Here is a 16,327-nt window from a genome sequence, read left to right on the forward strand (position 1 = left end):
ATTTTCATCTTGATGGTTAATCATGCCTCGAAATTCCTCAAATTGTTTATGCATACGCTCCATCTCTTCCTCGAACTCAAGGTGTCGTGTGTTAACATAGTCCCGCCAAAAGTCAACACGTGTATTCAGCTCTTGGTTTCTCCTCTCCAAGTTGTTTCTGTGACGTCTCTCATCACGGAGTCTATTCCTTAAATTCTCAATCTGATGATGGAGATCAAGAACCTGAGTATTCAACTCAAGTCTTCTGGCATGAAGACGCTCTGCAACGTTCACCAAAGACGAAGTAGCTCTGATACTGAGAGCAAGTGACTGATTCACCGCTTCAATATCGGTCCTGGCAGCTAGCATTATTTCATCACGAGGAAGGATCATGTCTCTAGCCACGGTTACAGCAATATCTTCGTTGTCCATTACAGTATCCTCTATTGTAACTGGACGACCATTCACTTCAAAGCTAGTACGCCAAACTGCAGGCTCTACTGCAGGAACAGGGTTTGGGTTAGCATTGGAAGAAGAGGAAGACATGATTAAAGCTTTAAAAGTTAAGAACTTTGAGAGTCTTGAAAATGCAAGAAGTTGATGATGTCTTTTGCCAAATACTGCGTGATTTATAAGGAATTTACTCCTACCATCTTTTTGAACGGCAGCTCAAATCTCAACTGTACATACAGTACTTTCTTGGGAAGCTTTCCTTATTTTTGGGATCCACAAATCGAATCCCAACCATACATACATTGACTTCCTTGAGAAGCTTTCCTCATTTTTGGGATCCAAATCAAATCCCAACCATACATACATGACTTCCTTAAGAAGCTTTCCTTATTTTTAGGATTTACAAATCAGATCTCAACCGTACATACAAGACTTTCTTGAGAAGCTTTCCTCATTTTTGGGATCCACAAATCGAATCTCAACCGTACATACAAGACTTTCTTGAGAAGCTTTCCTCGTTTTTGGGATCCATCTCTGAGATCGATTTACAAATCAGATTTCAACCATACAGGTATGACTTCCTTTAGAATTTTTTCATCAACCCTGAAGCTCATTGCTGAAATCACTTTCATGTATTTCACAAAATTATATTGAAATCACTTCCAAAGTATTTTCAATTAGACCACTTGCGAGTTTCTTCGCATTTTATCATCGGGCAGGTCGCCTGGAACAATTAGACCACTTGCGAGTTTCCTCGCATTTTCACTATCGGGCAGGTCGCCTGGAACAATTAGACCACTTGCGAGTTTCCTCGTACTTTATCATCGGGCAGGTCGCCTGGAACAATTAGACCACTCGCGAGTTTCCTCGTATTTTCACCATCGGGCAGGTCGCCTGGAACAATTAGACCACTTGCGAGTTTCCTCGCATTTTATCATCGGGCAGGTCGCCTGGAACAATTAGACCACTTGTGAGTTTCCTCGCATTTTACTATCGGGCAGGTCGCCTGGAACAATTAGACCACTCGCGAGTTTCCTCGTATTTTCACCATCGGGCAGGTCGCCTGGAACAATTAGACCACTTGCGAGTTTCCTCGCATTTTATCATCGGGCAGGTCGCCTGGAACAATTAGACCACTTGCGAGTTTCTTCGCATTTTATCATCGGGCAGGTCGCCTGGACCACTCACAAATTCTTTTGCTTTCATCTTCACTATCGGGCAGGTCGCCTGGAACAATTAGACCACTTGCGAGTTTCCTCGCATTTTATCATCAGGGTGGTCACCTGGAAAATAAGACCAATGTTGAAATCACTTTCATGTATTTCACAAAAAAATCAATTTTTGAAATCACTTTCATGTATTTCACAAGACTAAGGTTGAAATCACTTTCATGTATTTCACAAAAAAAAAAAAAATCAATTTTGAAATCACTTTCATGTATTTCACAAAACCATTGTTGAAATCACTTTCATGTATTTCACAATGCTAATCTGAAATCACTTTCATGTATTTCACAACATTAATCTGAAGTCACTTCCATGTATTTCACAAGATCAATATTGAAAACACTTTCATGTTTTTCACTTGGGCAGGTCGCCCATAACAATTAGACCAACCGAACAATCTGTGCATTTTTCAACACTTCCATCGTTTTTCTTTACAAAACTTACTATGCAAAGTCAAAAGAAAATGAATTTTCCAATGCCTTTGCACCGTAAGCATTGTAAAGAGGGGGCACTGTTGTAACCTAATTTTGGATCCACCTAGATTTTCTCGAATGTTATTTTATTTCTATTATTATTTATAAAAATCCAAAAAAAAATTAAGAAAAAAAAGTTTAAAAATTCAAAAAATATACTTTTCTCGAGTCAACCGCATCTTTCCATCAAAACCGAGTCCACCGGGTCAATACGGGTCAAACCATGTCGACCAGGGTAAAAAATGAGTTTCAGACCATTTCGGGTCAAAACCGTCATTTTTGGTCAAAACTGAGTCCACCGGGTCAATACAGGTCAAACCATGTCGATCAGGGTAAAAAATGAGTTTCGGGCCGTTTCGGGTCAAAACCGTCATTTTTTACCAAAACCGAGTCCACCGGGTCAATACGGGTCAAACCATGTCGACCAGGGTAAAAAATGAGTTTCGGGCCGTTTCGGGTCAAAACCATCATTTTTGACCAAAACCGAGTCCACCGGGTCAATACGGGTCAAACAATGTCGACCAGAGTAAAAAATGAGTTTCGAGCTGTTTCGAGTCAAAACCGTCATTTTTGACCAAAACCGAGTCCACCGGGTCAATACGGGTCAAACCATGTCGACCAGAGTAAAAAATGAGTTTCGAGCTGTTTCGGGTTAAAAACCATCATTTTCGACCAAAACCCAGTTCACTGGGTTGATACCCATCAAAAGTTTTTTTCCCGGTGTTTAAAATAATTTTCGGTCATTAAAATGGATTTTTAGTGGTTGAATCAGATTTTTTCTAATACTAGTTTTTTTAATTTTTACTTATATAAATATATAGTATTATACATAATAATAATAAAAAAAAATATAAATAAATAAAAATAATAAAATAAATTGTCAAACGGCGTAACGCGTTGCGCCGAAAGCAAACGGCGATTAAACAAATAACAAAAGCAAACGGTGATTTAAAAAATAATATTTGAAGATTTTCATTGGCTATAAATAGCCAGTGATAGTTCGACAGAGAAGGAAGGGAGGAAGAGGAAAAAAAAAAAGAAAAAGAGGAAAAAGAACAAAGAAAAAATCTTTACTATTCATGTTTTTTTCACTATTTCTTCATGCGAGTAGGATATTGATTTTCAAAAAAAACAATTTGAAAAATATCAAATATATCCTAACCGTTAGATCTATAGTGTTTAGATCTGAACCGTTGATTTAATAGGGTACAATAGAGCTTACCACACCAAATTAAAACCCAAATCAATCTCAGCCCTTAAAACAATTCTCCTTTAGATCCGGTGGCGCCACGTCACACGGTGTACCGAGCTTTCGGTGCACCGCGCCACACCAGATCAAGGATCCTCTCATCCGGACCGTCCGATCAACTTGTAGATCCATCCAATCGCAGCCGCAGGATCAGTTCAACGACGATCCAACGGTTCGCAGTCTTTAGATGCACCGGTGAACCATGCGCGCGTTCACACCATAGCACAGCTCAGAGTCTCTCTCTCCTCTCGCCGGCGACTTTCTCTCTCTCCCCCGATCTCCCATCTCCGGCCGTCTCCAGCCTCCGCACAACCACAGAAAGGTTTCTCCCCTGATGTAAAGAAAAACCCCGGTGGTTTTCATTGATTTCGCCGCCTCATTTGGCCGGAAAAGGGGCGCGATTGTCGGCGGCCACCGAAGCTTCAAGTCGTTGATTCTCCTTCGTCAGCCATCAACGGCGGACGATACCACCTCCATCAGAATCCTCGTTCTCAGATCTACCAGGATCGACCGTCGGTTGGACAGAAATCTCGCCGGGAATACTCGCCGCCGCCCACAGTAACCGCGCGTGTGCCACACGCGCCGCCAGTGGCATTTTCGTAATTTTTCGAGAAATCCGAGGGTATTTCAGTCTTTTACCTATACATTGACACTCAGGTAATTTTTTGGGTTTCAACTGGTATTTTTGATATTTTTTATATATAAATGCTTGTAAATTTTCTTGCATGTTGTAAAAAAATACAAAAACCAAAGTTGACAAGTCTCCTAATTTTTAGGGACTGATGTCATTTTTAACGCGTCTCCTATTTTTAGGGACCGACGTTAACCATTTAAAAAAAACAAGTTACCAATAAACCCAAAATATAATGGATTATATCCATTATTTCTTTTGGTAATCCAGACGTAATTCTCCTTTTTAGGGACAAGCGTCAATATTTTAGACGAGTCTCCTAATTTTTAGGGACTGATGTCATTTTTAATGTGTCTCCTATTTTTAGGGACCGACATTAATCATTTTAAAATAATTACCAATAAGCCCAAAATATAATCGCATTTGAATCAAATAGAAAACACACAAGTAAGGGTAACCTTTCTATTGAAAGGATGTTTTAAGGGTGGTGTCTACCTTCCCTTAATCATAACTAACCCCGTACCCGAATCTCTGGGACCAGTGTCTAATTTGGGATTTCTAGTTCCCTCAAATTACTAGATGGCGACTCCAATAAAATCTTTGTTTCCCCCAATCAAGAAAAAAAACCCCTTTTTGTTAAAATAAACAAAAAAAAACGGGAGCCATCGCCCGACGTCGTGTATCGACACTCTTCATTAGTGTCCAAGGTAATGTGGCTTATTGTAAGTCTATTTTCCCCAAATACTATGAATAAATAACAAATCAAAAACTTAACTTTGATACAAAGAAAAGAAAGTATTTCTCTGATTTTGTTTGAAAACAAAGGGAGTGAGGTGTTAATCCTTATTAATATCAAAGGTAATAGCTTGTTATAAGTTCATTACCCAAAACACTACGAGTGAATAACAAAAGAAAAATCATAATTTTTATATGATTTGAAAGGAAATAAAAGTTTTTTTTTAGATGATGGGAATTTTAACCAATGTGAACTTTTTTTAATATAGGTCAACCCAATAGGCATTATAAACTTGTTCTAAAGCTCAAATACATGTGTGATTTTATTTTAATTTTTTTGTTGAAAACTGATAAAGAGCTTACCTACTACATAGGCAATCTCAAAATTAGAATCAAGATGCAATTAAGCAATAACAATGCAAGATATGATTAAGAACATGTCACTCACAAGAAGAAACCCAGAATGGTCTTGACCAAATGCAAGAAAAAAAATGAAAACTAAATAGATTTTAAAACAAACAAGGAGGTTAGAAAGGTCTATTGAAAGACCTAATTTGACTTGGATTTGGTTCTGCTAACTCAAAAAAAAAATAAAGACTTTTTTATGATTATAATGCATATTTTAGACATAGTAGGCAACAACAAAAGAATGAACCATACAATCACTTATAAATTAGCAACCATACTATGAAACACATAAGGGTACCATGCTCACATAACAACATTAGATTAACAAAAAACAAAACCCTAGTTAACCCAACATACACATGTCCTAAATAACAGAAAGTGTTAAGCTTTCAATATAACATAAACAAGAGTGAGCATGCAAACCCCTACTAGCCTAACTTCAGGCTGTGAATTTTCTTTTAGGTTCTTCAAGGATAAGCCTCATCAATAACTGACCATCAAAACTTCCTATAAAAAAGGCATACAAAATGAGTTCCAATAACAATGGATTCATTACCAAACAACATTAGTTTTCCATATACTTATAGCCATACACACAATTTCATAAACATTAAACAAGCATTAAAAACTTAAATAAAATAAGAAAAACAGAAAAATATACAGAAGTTGAAAGATTAATGAATGGCTAGAATGGACAGTGAGTTATCCACCCAGGATTCCTTAAAAGCCTTAGATTTCCCAAACTTGAGTACTGAGAATCCTCACAATTCTCTTGTTTGGAATCCTAAAAACGTAATCTTTTCAATCTTAATCTTTACCTTAAATTTTCCTTTAGCTAATCCTTTTTATTCCTCTTACCATTTGTCTCTATATATTTATGTCATCAATCTCCTCTTTCTCTTACCGTTACTCCTTTTTTAAAACCATAAACCAACACATTTATAAAGGGAAGGGAAACCAACTTAGGCTCAAGACCTTAAAAAAAAACATTAATCCTAAGATCGCAGATATGCCATTTAAACCTTTAATAGAAAAACAAAACAAAGGATATACCCAGTTGATAGGCCAGTACGAGAGAAAAATGCTCTTTTACAGAAATCATCAGGACAACCATTGAGGATAAAAAAAAAACATCAAGGTCTTTATATCTACTTTGAGAATAAAAACTACCTCAAACAACACGTTAGAAAACATGAAAAAAACAAAACAAAGGATATACCCAGTTGATAGGCCAGTACAAGAGAAAAATGCTCTCTTACAAAAATCACCAAGAAAACCATTGAGGATAAAAAAAAACATCAAGGCCTTTATATCTACTTTGAGAATAAAAACTACCTCAAACAACACGTTAAAAAACATGAAGGATAGACACAAATATCAATCGAAATGATGCCTAAACTAGGCCAACCAATATTGGTGATGAGGATTAGGCCGAGAGCAAAATAACAAAGCAACTAAGGTTTCTAAGTTTTGGCATTTGAAGAACAAGACAAAGGGTCATTAAGGATATAAATAGAAATCACAAAACGACAATGTTTAATGAGGTAAAATTTTAAATTGTTCCTTAAATGTCAGCACCTTTTTATTTTAATACCCTCAAAGTTTTAATTATACAATTGAGTAAAAAAATCAAACCAAACAAATAAACTTATTTAATTAGGTCTTTAGAAAAAATTAAAGAATCCCTTCAACTTCTTTTATTTTTAAAATGGTCCCTGGATTTGAAAAACTTTTCGATTAAAGCTAAAATTTTCTATAAAATTAGAAATTTATTCAATTAAACCCCTGACTGAATTAATAAGATCTCCTAAATTATGTAAATTTGATAATTTTTGTCCTTGGTCCTTTAACTTTATCAATTACAACCAGTTTTCTTCAATTACACCATTTGTGTGTCTTTTAACTTTTGTCATGTCTAATTAGAATATGAGAAATTTTGATTAGCTTGATTTAAAAAATATTTTTTTATTTTATAATATAACAATGTTTTGTATTTGAATTTATTTTATAGCAATATTATCTAAATTAAAATATTATATCCAACAATATATCAAATTAATTTATTTTTATATTATATCTTAATATATCCTAATGTATTATTTCTTATATAAATATATTAGTAATTTATTATTTTCTAATAATATTATATTTTAAAGTATTTTATTAATATATTATTGTTGATATATATATAAAATAATAATGAAGTATTGTACCACTTTAGTTTTTGGATCCTTCATGGAAAGTATTCTTTAGTATTTTAAACAAAAACACAATTCCTTCCATCTAATAATATTATATGTTTTCCTTTGACTAATTAATTTTTCACAATATATCCAAACATGAGAAAATAAAAAAAGATGTTTTTCAAGAAAACACTTTCCAGTAACACAAACAAGGCCCAAGTAAAAAATAGTTTTTTAAAAAGAAAAATATTAAATCCAGTGAAGTCCATGACCATGATCGTTGGTTTGATGAGTTAAGTTGTAAATTTCGGATCAATATAATAGGTTTTTGTCTCAATATTAAAAAAATATTAATGTCATCTTGAAGTTTTTTTAAACCTAAACCACGTTTTTTGCTTAGTATTCGAGTTGTTTTAATGTTCGTCAAATCGACTGGATCAAGTCAAGACAAGTAATCAAGTCGAGAGGTTTTAAAATTAACCTACTAGATTGAGTTTAATAATAATACTAAATAATTTCTTATGACTTGAATATTTTTTTATATATTTAAATAACTTTTGATTCAACTGGTGTTCATGTAAACGTGTGTGTGTGTGTAAATAAAGCTAAAAGATATTAGTGTTTTAATGTGCATTTTGCACACTCACACTATTGTGAGAAAGATAGGAAAATCTTTTTAACATGACACCTTGATTATTGTGAGAAAGGATGAGGTTACATAGTAATTTTACTTTTTTTCATTGCATGGTGTGATTACTTAATTACTTTTTTTAAAAAAAAACTTGGGTTAATAGGCTTTTTAGTTTTTTACTTAATTTTTACATAGTTATGTTATTCATTGCTCTTCAAAATTAAAAAAAAAATGCCTTTGACTTAGAGATTCTTTTGTCTTTTATATTTGATAGTTATTAGATGTCATTGGAGGCAGTAGGATAATTTCATAAGTAAAAAAATTAAAAAAAAAGAGAGAAATGGATGAACAACAACTGCTGCCTTCAGAAGACACGTGTGATGTTGTTCAGTGGTCAAAACCTAGCTTCCAGGGCAGTGACTAAAGTGTTTAGGTGTCCCCTCCACTTAAAAGCAACTTGTGTTACATAATTGTAACTGGTTTGACATGTGTGAATGTTTTATTTCCTCTTTTCTACTCGATTTTCACGTTGGTCTTCCAAAAAATCAAATCAGCCCTTCAGGTTATTATCCTTAAGATTTAGTCCCTATTCTCTTGAATAAATTTTTTTTATTTAGAATAATTAAAGAAATTAAAGATTTTTTTCAATTTCATCCCCCGTAGATTTTTTAATGTTTAAAATTTGGCTTTCATTCTTTTGATTACTATTTTTTTATAAAAGATTATTTCTAAATTTGTGCTTTTTTTTACAATTTAATCCTTGAGTTTTTTTTCCTATCAAATATAATATATATAGTTTTTTTGTTAATATTGCTATTTTTTTTTACCTTGGAAGATTTGTTTAAATTGATTTTTTTATTGTTTTATCCTACACATTTAATTAGTCGGGTGTTTAGCTTCTTAGGTGAACCCGGGTCTAAAATCTTACAGCTCGTGGGTTTATAAAATTAACCCGAGTTTATAAAGTTCACTTGAGCTTCCTTAGTTTTTTTTTAATTTATTTTTTATGAGATTTTTTAATCATTTTAAAAATAACACGAGTTGCCTTAAGGTTTTTTTTCTTTGTTAGATTTAGTTTTTTTAAAAATAAATTATGTCTTTTAATTTAATTTAATTAATTGCTTTCATCCTCCAATATTTAAATTTTCAAGTGTTGAGCTTATGAGTTGAATTCGGGTCTAAAATTTAACTGTTTAACCTGAACTTATAAGGTTCACTCAGGCTTACTTGATTTTTTTTCTTTTTTTTTAAGTTTATTTTTTTTCTGATTTTATCCTCGAACACTCTTTTTATTCCCTTTCTATAAGATTTATCAGTCTTTTTAAAATAACAAAGGTTTCCTTAGGGTTCCTTTTGTCCTTGTTATATTTAGTTTTTTTAAAGGAATTTTGTTTTTTAATCAAATTAAATTTATTAATTTTATCTTCCAACATTTAATTGAGCAATTTTTGAGCGTTTTTAATTAACTCCAGGTCTATAATTTAATGTGTTACAAGTTCGAGAAATTAACCCGGGTTTACAAGGTTCACCTGAACTTACTTGATTTTCTTCTCCTTTATTAAGCTTTTTTTTGGGTTTCATCCCAACATTTTATTATTTTTTTATTTGTTTTCAATGAGTTTTTTTGTCATTTTAAAAGTAAAAAGGATTAACTTATATTTTTATTTTTAGTTTTTGTTGAATCTAGATTTTTTTAAATAAAAAAATTATTTTTTTAATTAAATTAAATTAATTACTTGAGTGTAAGTATAAGATACTCTTTTCATACATTTTTATTTTATTTATTTTCTAGATCATCGTTCTTGTAACATGTAAGTCTGTAAGATATCTTTTATTTTTCAGATTATTAAATTTTTCTTCTTCCTTCTAGAATCGTTATTATCACATGATAATTTTTTTATATTAATAAAAAATTAATCACAGGACAACAGGGAATACAAAGGTGACCTTCTTGTGCCGGTGATACAAAAATAAAGAGAAGTGAAAAGTCAAGTCACCGGAATATAATGAAAAGTAGTAGACTAGGATTCCAAGATTGCAAAATAATCTGAGAACAAAACTCTCTGGTTTATTAAAGAGAAGAAGATTCAGTTTTCCATCAAAAGCAAAGGCAAGTATCAGATTCCTTTATCAGAATCTCAGCATGCTTCCTTCCTTGTTTCTTTCTTTCTTTCTTTCTTGCATTCTTTCCATAAAAGTTCCCAATCTTCTCCTCTTTCTACAGCTTTTCATTCAAGATAATAATCAGCCTCCAAAGCTGCCTGCAGAGAATCAAGCAGGTAAGTACTTTTATTCTATTTTTCAATATTAGATCTCATCTGGGTCTTTGTTTTTTCTTCCAAATTTGACAACTTTTTGTTATTAAATTTCTCTTCAACTTCGCTTTGTTAATTAATATTTGTTTGAATTTGTTACAGTAGAACAGTCGTGTATGTTTGATCTCTTTGCTTTTTGACATTGCAATTCGAAAGTTTTAGTCTTTTTTTTTTACATGAATCGAAGAAGATTGAAGGAAGAACTGGGATTGTAGTTTAGTTTAGAGATGGCTAGTTTTTGACACTCTCTGTTTTTCTGTGGGGATTGTGGGTTTCAAATTTGGAAAGGAGAACTGATAACATGGCTTACTGTCTCTGTCTCTGTCTCTGTCTCTGTCTCTGTCAACCCTGGTATTGTTGCTCAGCTTAATTAAATTGTTATCGTCTGATTATTAAGAATTGAATTGAATGAAATGATGTGAAGTTGCTATTTTCAAGAGAGTGGAATGGTGCAATCTCTATCCGCTTTTTGCTTAATTATTTGTGCATGGGAATTTTTTTTTTCTCGTAGTGTTATTTTATTGTACACTTGTAGTGCTTTTGATTTAGTGGGGGAATGGGTGATACGTCTTAGTGCTGATTCTTGCAATTCCCAATCTGGAATCAATTAGAATCATTAGAATCATATGAATCATACTGGAATGACTTGAGGAGCATGGGAACCCAGTAACGAGTTTTTAGAATCAGTATTCTTTAGGAAAACATTTTTAGCATTAAGACTCTGTCATCCTTGCTGCCTATGGACAAAACATACTAGAATACATGTACTGTAGCTCAAAGAATGTAATATGTTAAGGCAAAGATATTAGTTGTGAAAGTTATATGAAGTTGGCTGCTTATGGTAAGCAAAAACAGGATTAATGGGAGGCCAACAATCTTCTGATCTTAGCCATTCTTTTAATCCTGTGGGGTTGGCTCAAGTGGCAAAGAGATGAGCTCAAGATGCACATCCACGTTCATCTCCCTCATGTTTTTCAGGACAAAAAAGCTTGTGTATGGGTGACCTGCTCATGATTGAGCGGTCCATGGTTTAGCATCGTTCTCATGATCTGGGGTTTATGCACCTTTCATATGACTCCTCCCATATAAAAAGAAGAAGAAGATGTTATGTATTCTTTTATTCTTACCTATTTTCTATCTCCTGACATGTGTTTCTTGTCTGTGCTGCTGCTTTCTGGTAATTTCTGTGTATTTTTCCACGGTAACAAACTTATGATAGGATAATCCTCTGTGTGTTCCAGCAACTGATGCTTGGAGACATGACTAATGTGGTATAAATGGAAGAAGTCCAGCTGCATGTTCTCCAAGTTTACCATATCTTTGAAGGCGATTAAAAGCAAAACCATCAATGGCAAACCAAAACTTTTCTCATCATCCAACCATATGCTACAGACCTATACAACCTTCTGATTTGGAGGTATTAGAGCGAATCCATGCTGAGATATTTCCTATCAGGTTGATAGCTTCATCTAATGCTCCTTTTCCTTTTCTTTTGAATTTTTTTTGTGGGTTTTAATCTGTAATATGCTTTTCTTGCTTCTAAATGGAAATGCATTCCTCCTTTCAGGTACGAGTCAGAGTTTTTCCAAAGTGTTGTCCATGAACGTGATATTGTTTCTTGGGCTGCAGTCGACCGCAGCCGACCTAATGGTCACAGTGATGAACTTATTGGTTTTGTTACTGCACGGATTGCAATGGCAAAAGAAGCTGGGGTGGGTTTTCTACTTTTTCAAGGGGCATCGCTTGCATCTGTGCATCACATAGGCATATTTGGCATATACCTGTGTGATGCAGCAACTAATAAAAGATATTCCCTATATGTGTCAAGCCAGTTATGACTGGATAACTCAAGCTCATGTGCTTTATGCAACTCCTGTGACAAATATGAGCCAAAGAATTTCCTCATTCTAACGCCCATGGTATTTTAATGTTGCATCTGTAGTGGGATTGAGCTATGGTTGGTTTTTAACATTGTAATTGCAACCCACATGCATTCATCATATGTAGGATGCAACCTGGATTCTTCATTCAAGCTTTGTTCTTTTTTCATTACCCAAATGCATAACATGTGTAATTCTGATATCGTTATTGCTTTCCACAAATTATGTCTCCCTTTCTACTAACTCATGTGAACTCACAACTGCTTTGTAGATAGGAGATTTGCTCAGATATGACCCCTCAAAACCAGATCAAACATTAGTTTATATCCTGACGCTTGGAGTAGTAGAAACTTACAGAAATCTTGGTATAGGTAGGATATGCACCGCAAAGGAACTTTACTTTGAAATGTCTGTTTGAAATATTTCTTGCTTTATGATTAATTACTTGGTTGTTTGATTTGCAGCAAGGTCTCTTATTCGTCAGGTCATTAAATATGCTTCAAGTGTTCCAACATGCCGTGCAGTCTACCTGCATGTGATTTCTTACAACATTCCTGCCATTCATCTGTACAAAAAAATGTCCTTCAAGTGTATACGAAGGTTGCAAGGTTTTTATCTAATCAACGGCCAGCATTATGATTCATTCTTGTTTGTTTACTATGTAAATGGTGGTCGTTCTCCTTGCTCACCATTGTAAGTAGAAAGCAGTTCTTTTATTTATAATATCCTTTTATTTGATAATTTGCATTTGTGCCTTTCTGCAAGATTTGTTTTTTAATATTTTTGGTGGTATCTGCTGTTTTGTGAGGAAAACATAAATTACAGAAAGGTAGAAATTTTCCAGGAGACATTTTTTGGGTTATATTCTTTTATTCACCCTGACAGTTGAAATTTTCTCACATGCTCTCATAAATTTTAGAAGACCAAAGTCTGATTGGATAACTGACCTTGTCAGTGTGTGCCCATTCTATTGTTTGTTTTGTCGCTCTGACTGGGAACATGGTCGTAATTTCTTATGTCCATGTATTTCTTTTTATTTTTTCTTGAATATCTCCTTGTATTCCATTCTTTTATCCATAGATTTCTGTTTTGCTTTTTCATTTTTAATTCTATGATCACCATATAAAAAAAAAACACCAGTGACAGGAAATAAACATATAATTTAACTTTTTAAGTATAACTGGAAAAGGGAAATTGTGATTTCCTCATTGGAGACAAAACAATGGCTCTTTCAAATAAATTTACTAGTAAGAGTGGTTTATGGTTTTGTTAACTGATGATCATACATAAATTTTGCAAAATAGTAACTGGAGGTATTGAATTATAAATTGCATTACTTTTGTTATTTCTTTCTGCAAATTCTGAGTTTCTTAAACGATCATCTGAACTGTGATACTCATAACTTATGAAATTTCAACTGGCACTAGGCTGACAATTTGTTTTCAATCTGACAAGATGGAACAACATTCCATGTATATGTTAGCAGCTATGTGCATCATAAGCATGTAATGATGCCAGATTTTGCATTATGCACTTTTCTCTTCATTTCTTGTTTATTTCCGTATTTTCTCATTATAAGCGTGATATTCTTGCAGCATGCATTTTATTATATCTTGTTCTGTTTGACGTGGCCAGAAACATTTCCAGAATTCTTAATGTTGAAGATTCTTTTTAATTTGTGTGCAGAGAGCTTCTTTTAGCTGTGGTGAGTTACGTGACAAGTGGTCTTAAGTCAGTAGCTGCAAGGATAAGGAAAAATGAAGAGAAGACAGCAAAATGGCCCAAATGTAAAGATACCCAATCTCTTATATCAATGCAAACCAAGAGAAACATCACAACCCAATGCACTGGTTATGAATGTGTGTAATGTATGCTCACTTTGTTGTCTGACACACTTGGATTTGGAAGAAAAGGAGGAATAAATTGATGCATACGAAATGTTCTCCCCTTACCTGCACTGTTGGAGTTTCTATGTATCATCTGGTTTCTCCTCTCCTTCTTCATTAAGGGGTGACCTGTTTTTGCTTCTTTTATCACTTCTGCGAAAAGTCATTAGTCATTCAATGTGTTCCATAAATATGATTACTGATTTTTCCATTGCAGGATATGTGCTGGCATGTCTATGATCAAGACTTGTGTGAATGCCTGGTTGCTTACTGATGTAATCAGAGTTGTAAATATAACATCGCCGTATAATTTTGATTGTGTTGTTCGGTTACCTTGCTAGCTTAATAAAAGGATGTAATAAGTCATTTAGCATCTTCAATGTGTGTTTGCATTGGAGGAGTTTGTTTTTTCTCTAGACAACAGGGAGGAGTTAGTTGTCTCTCCCACGCCCATCTATCCAACACAAAATTACTTGAATGAATAAAGCGTTTCCTGTCTCAAAACCGAAATGCCCGCAAAAACTCAAACAACTGTGGCAATGAGCTCCATGAAATTAGCTCCTTGAAGGATTCGAGTAAGAACAGCTGTCTTGTAACCATAACCTGCCTATTTTTAGAGTACTAACATCCTATCCATGGAAGCAAACTAGCCATAAATTGAAAGATGGATGTATGGTGACCGATGGAATAGAAAGGCAGCAAATCTTGAGAATGGCATCATCTCTCCCAAGTGGCCCTCTTGTTCTTTCTCTCTACTTGCTCCTCTTCCCTGTCTGTCTTGCTACCGATAGCATTTCCATAACCTACCATGGGGGCCCTCTCCTGACAGGAAACCTAAACCTAGCTCTTATTTGGTACGGTCAATTTGGGCGTGTCCATAAAAATGTCATTAGGGCCTTTGTTGAATCTCTACATTACAATGCGGGAGCCAACTTACAGCCACAAGTCTCGTCATGGTGGAATGTTGTTGAGAGCTACCAAGAGGTTGCCGGGAAGGGAAGCAGCCCTATCAACGTAAAAGTTGTGAAGCAAGTGAATGATCTAAAATATTCAGCAGGGAAAGTTGTTACTAGCGAATTTATTCAGAAAGTTTTGCGGAAGGCGACTGGTGGAGACTCCAACACCATCCCTGTTATTCTTACTGCTAGAGATGTTCAAATGCAGGGGCTGTGCTTCACAAAATGCTCACAACATGGAATGCTTGGTAATTTTATTTAATGTTTCCTTTCTATCAATGATAGTCTTAGCTTAGTTGCATTTATCAGAAAAAAATGATAATATCAATATTCATTGCATGATCACATCATCGGAAAATATCGCTATCAGAAAAGAAAATCACTGAGAACATATGCAACGATCTCATTATATTTTATATTGGTACTGATTACTGATTTGAAATAGCAGGTGATCATCAGCAGCCATATATTGTGGTGGGCAATCCAGAAAGTGAATGCCCAGGGTCTTGTGCTTGGCCATTCCAAAAGCCAGACAAAGGGCCTCTATCTATAACATTGAACCCGCCAAATGGCAATTTGGGCGTGGATGCCATGGTTATCGCCTTCGCAAGGGCGTTGGTTGAAGCTGTGACCAACCCATATAAGACTGGATTTTTCCAGGACAACAGTAATAATGCCAACAAAACCGTGGAGGCCGCATCAGCTTGCTGGGGCATTTTCGGAAGCGGAGCATTCGATGGCTACACCGGAAAAGTACGTGTTGATCCAGAAACCGGAGGGGGTTTTAATGGCCATGGATCAAGGGGTAGGAAGTTCTTGATCCCTGCTGTCTGGAACCCTAAAACAAAGTCATGCTGGACCTTACTTTAGCAAGCCATGAACGTACTATTAAAGGGAGAGGTGAAAATTTAATTGTATAGCTTTTCAAAAGTCATTCCTTGTAGAAAATCAAATTCAACGTGCCAACATTCAATGTATAATTCACTTGCTCTCTTGGTGTTTCTCTTGGAGTGCGCGCACGTATGTTCTCAACCATGGATCAAGGGGTTTGATCAATTAGAAGTAACTGTTTGTATATTTGCATCATGCTGCGGTGACTAAAATTTTTTCAAATGTAAAAAAGAAATTAAAAAAAAATCCAGGTTTTAAGAATTTTTTTTGAGTTTGGAAATATAGTTATTTTGATTTTTTTTTTTCAATTTTCAATATTAAATTTTTTTAAAATGAAGTTTTGTAATTTTTTTTTTTATAAAGTTATTTTAGTCTTATAAATTAGATTGCGGGTTTAACATGATATCCTGAGTTGATTTGAGTTATTTTAT

The 16,327-nt window shown here is 34.4% G+C and overlaps 1 protein-coding gene across 3 annotated transcripts; it reads left to right on the plus strand.

Annotated features, from left to right (window-relative positions):
- The first annotated feature begins 9,902 nt into the window (after positions 1-9,902).
- Positions 9,903-16,006, plus strand: LOC133668880 (histone acetyltransferase MCC1-like). 3 transcript variants are annotated; one of them, XM_062088875.1, is made up of 8 exons: positions 9,903-10,078; positions 10,193-10,247; positions 11,525-11,738; positions 11,851-11,995; positions 12,435-12,534; positions 12,628-12,856; positions 13,850-13,950; positions 14,267-14,422. In XM_062088875.1, coding segments are annotated over exons 3-8 (684 nt in total). In that variant the 5' UTR covers positions 9,903-10,078; positions 10,193-10,247; positions 11,525-11,631; the 3' UTR covers positions 14,269-14,422. The 3 variants fall into 3 exon arrangements, with proteins under 3 accessions (XP_061944859.1, XP_061944858.1, XP_061944857.1); XM_062088874.1 differs by lacking the exon at positions 14,267-14,422 and having other exon boundaries at positions 13,850-14,114; XM_062088873.1 differs by lacking the exons at positions 9,903-10,078; positions 10,193-10,247; positions 11,525-11,738; ... (2 more) ...; positions 12,628-12,856; positions 13,850-13,950 and adding exons at positions 14,030-14,173; positions 15,454-16,006 and having other exon boundaries at positions 14,267-15,253.
- Positions 16,007-16,327: the final 321 nt, after the last annotated feature.

This window comes from Populus nigra, chromosome 12 (genome assembly GCF_951802175.1).
Source record: "Populus nigra chromosome 12, ddPopNigr1.1, whole genome shotgun sequence".
Lineage (NCBI taxonomy): Eukaryota > Viridiplantae > Streptophyta > Magnoliopsida > Malpighiales > Salicaceae > Populus > Populus nigra.

Coding starts and splice junctions, on each gene's coding strand:
- LOC133668880 (XM_062088873.1), top strand. CDS start 14,722: ATGGTGACCGATGGAATAGAAAGGCAGCAAATCTTGAGAATGGCATCA. Junction 15,254..15,453: donor CTCACAACATGGAATGCTTG/GTAATTTTATTT, acceptor TTGAAATAGCAG/GTGATCATCAGCAGCCATAT.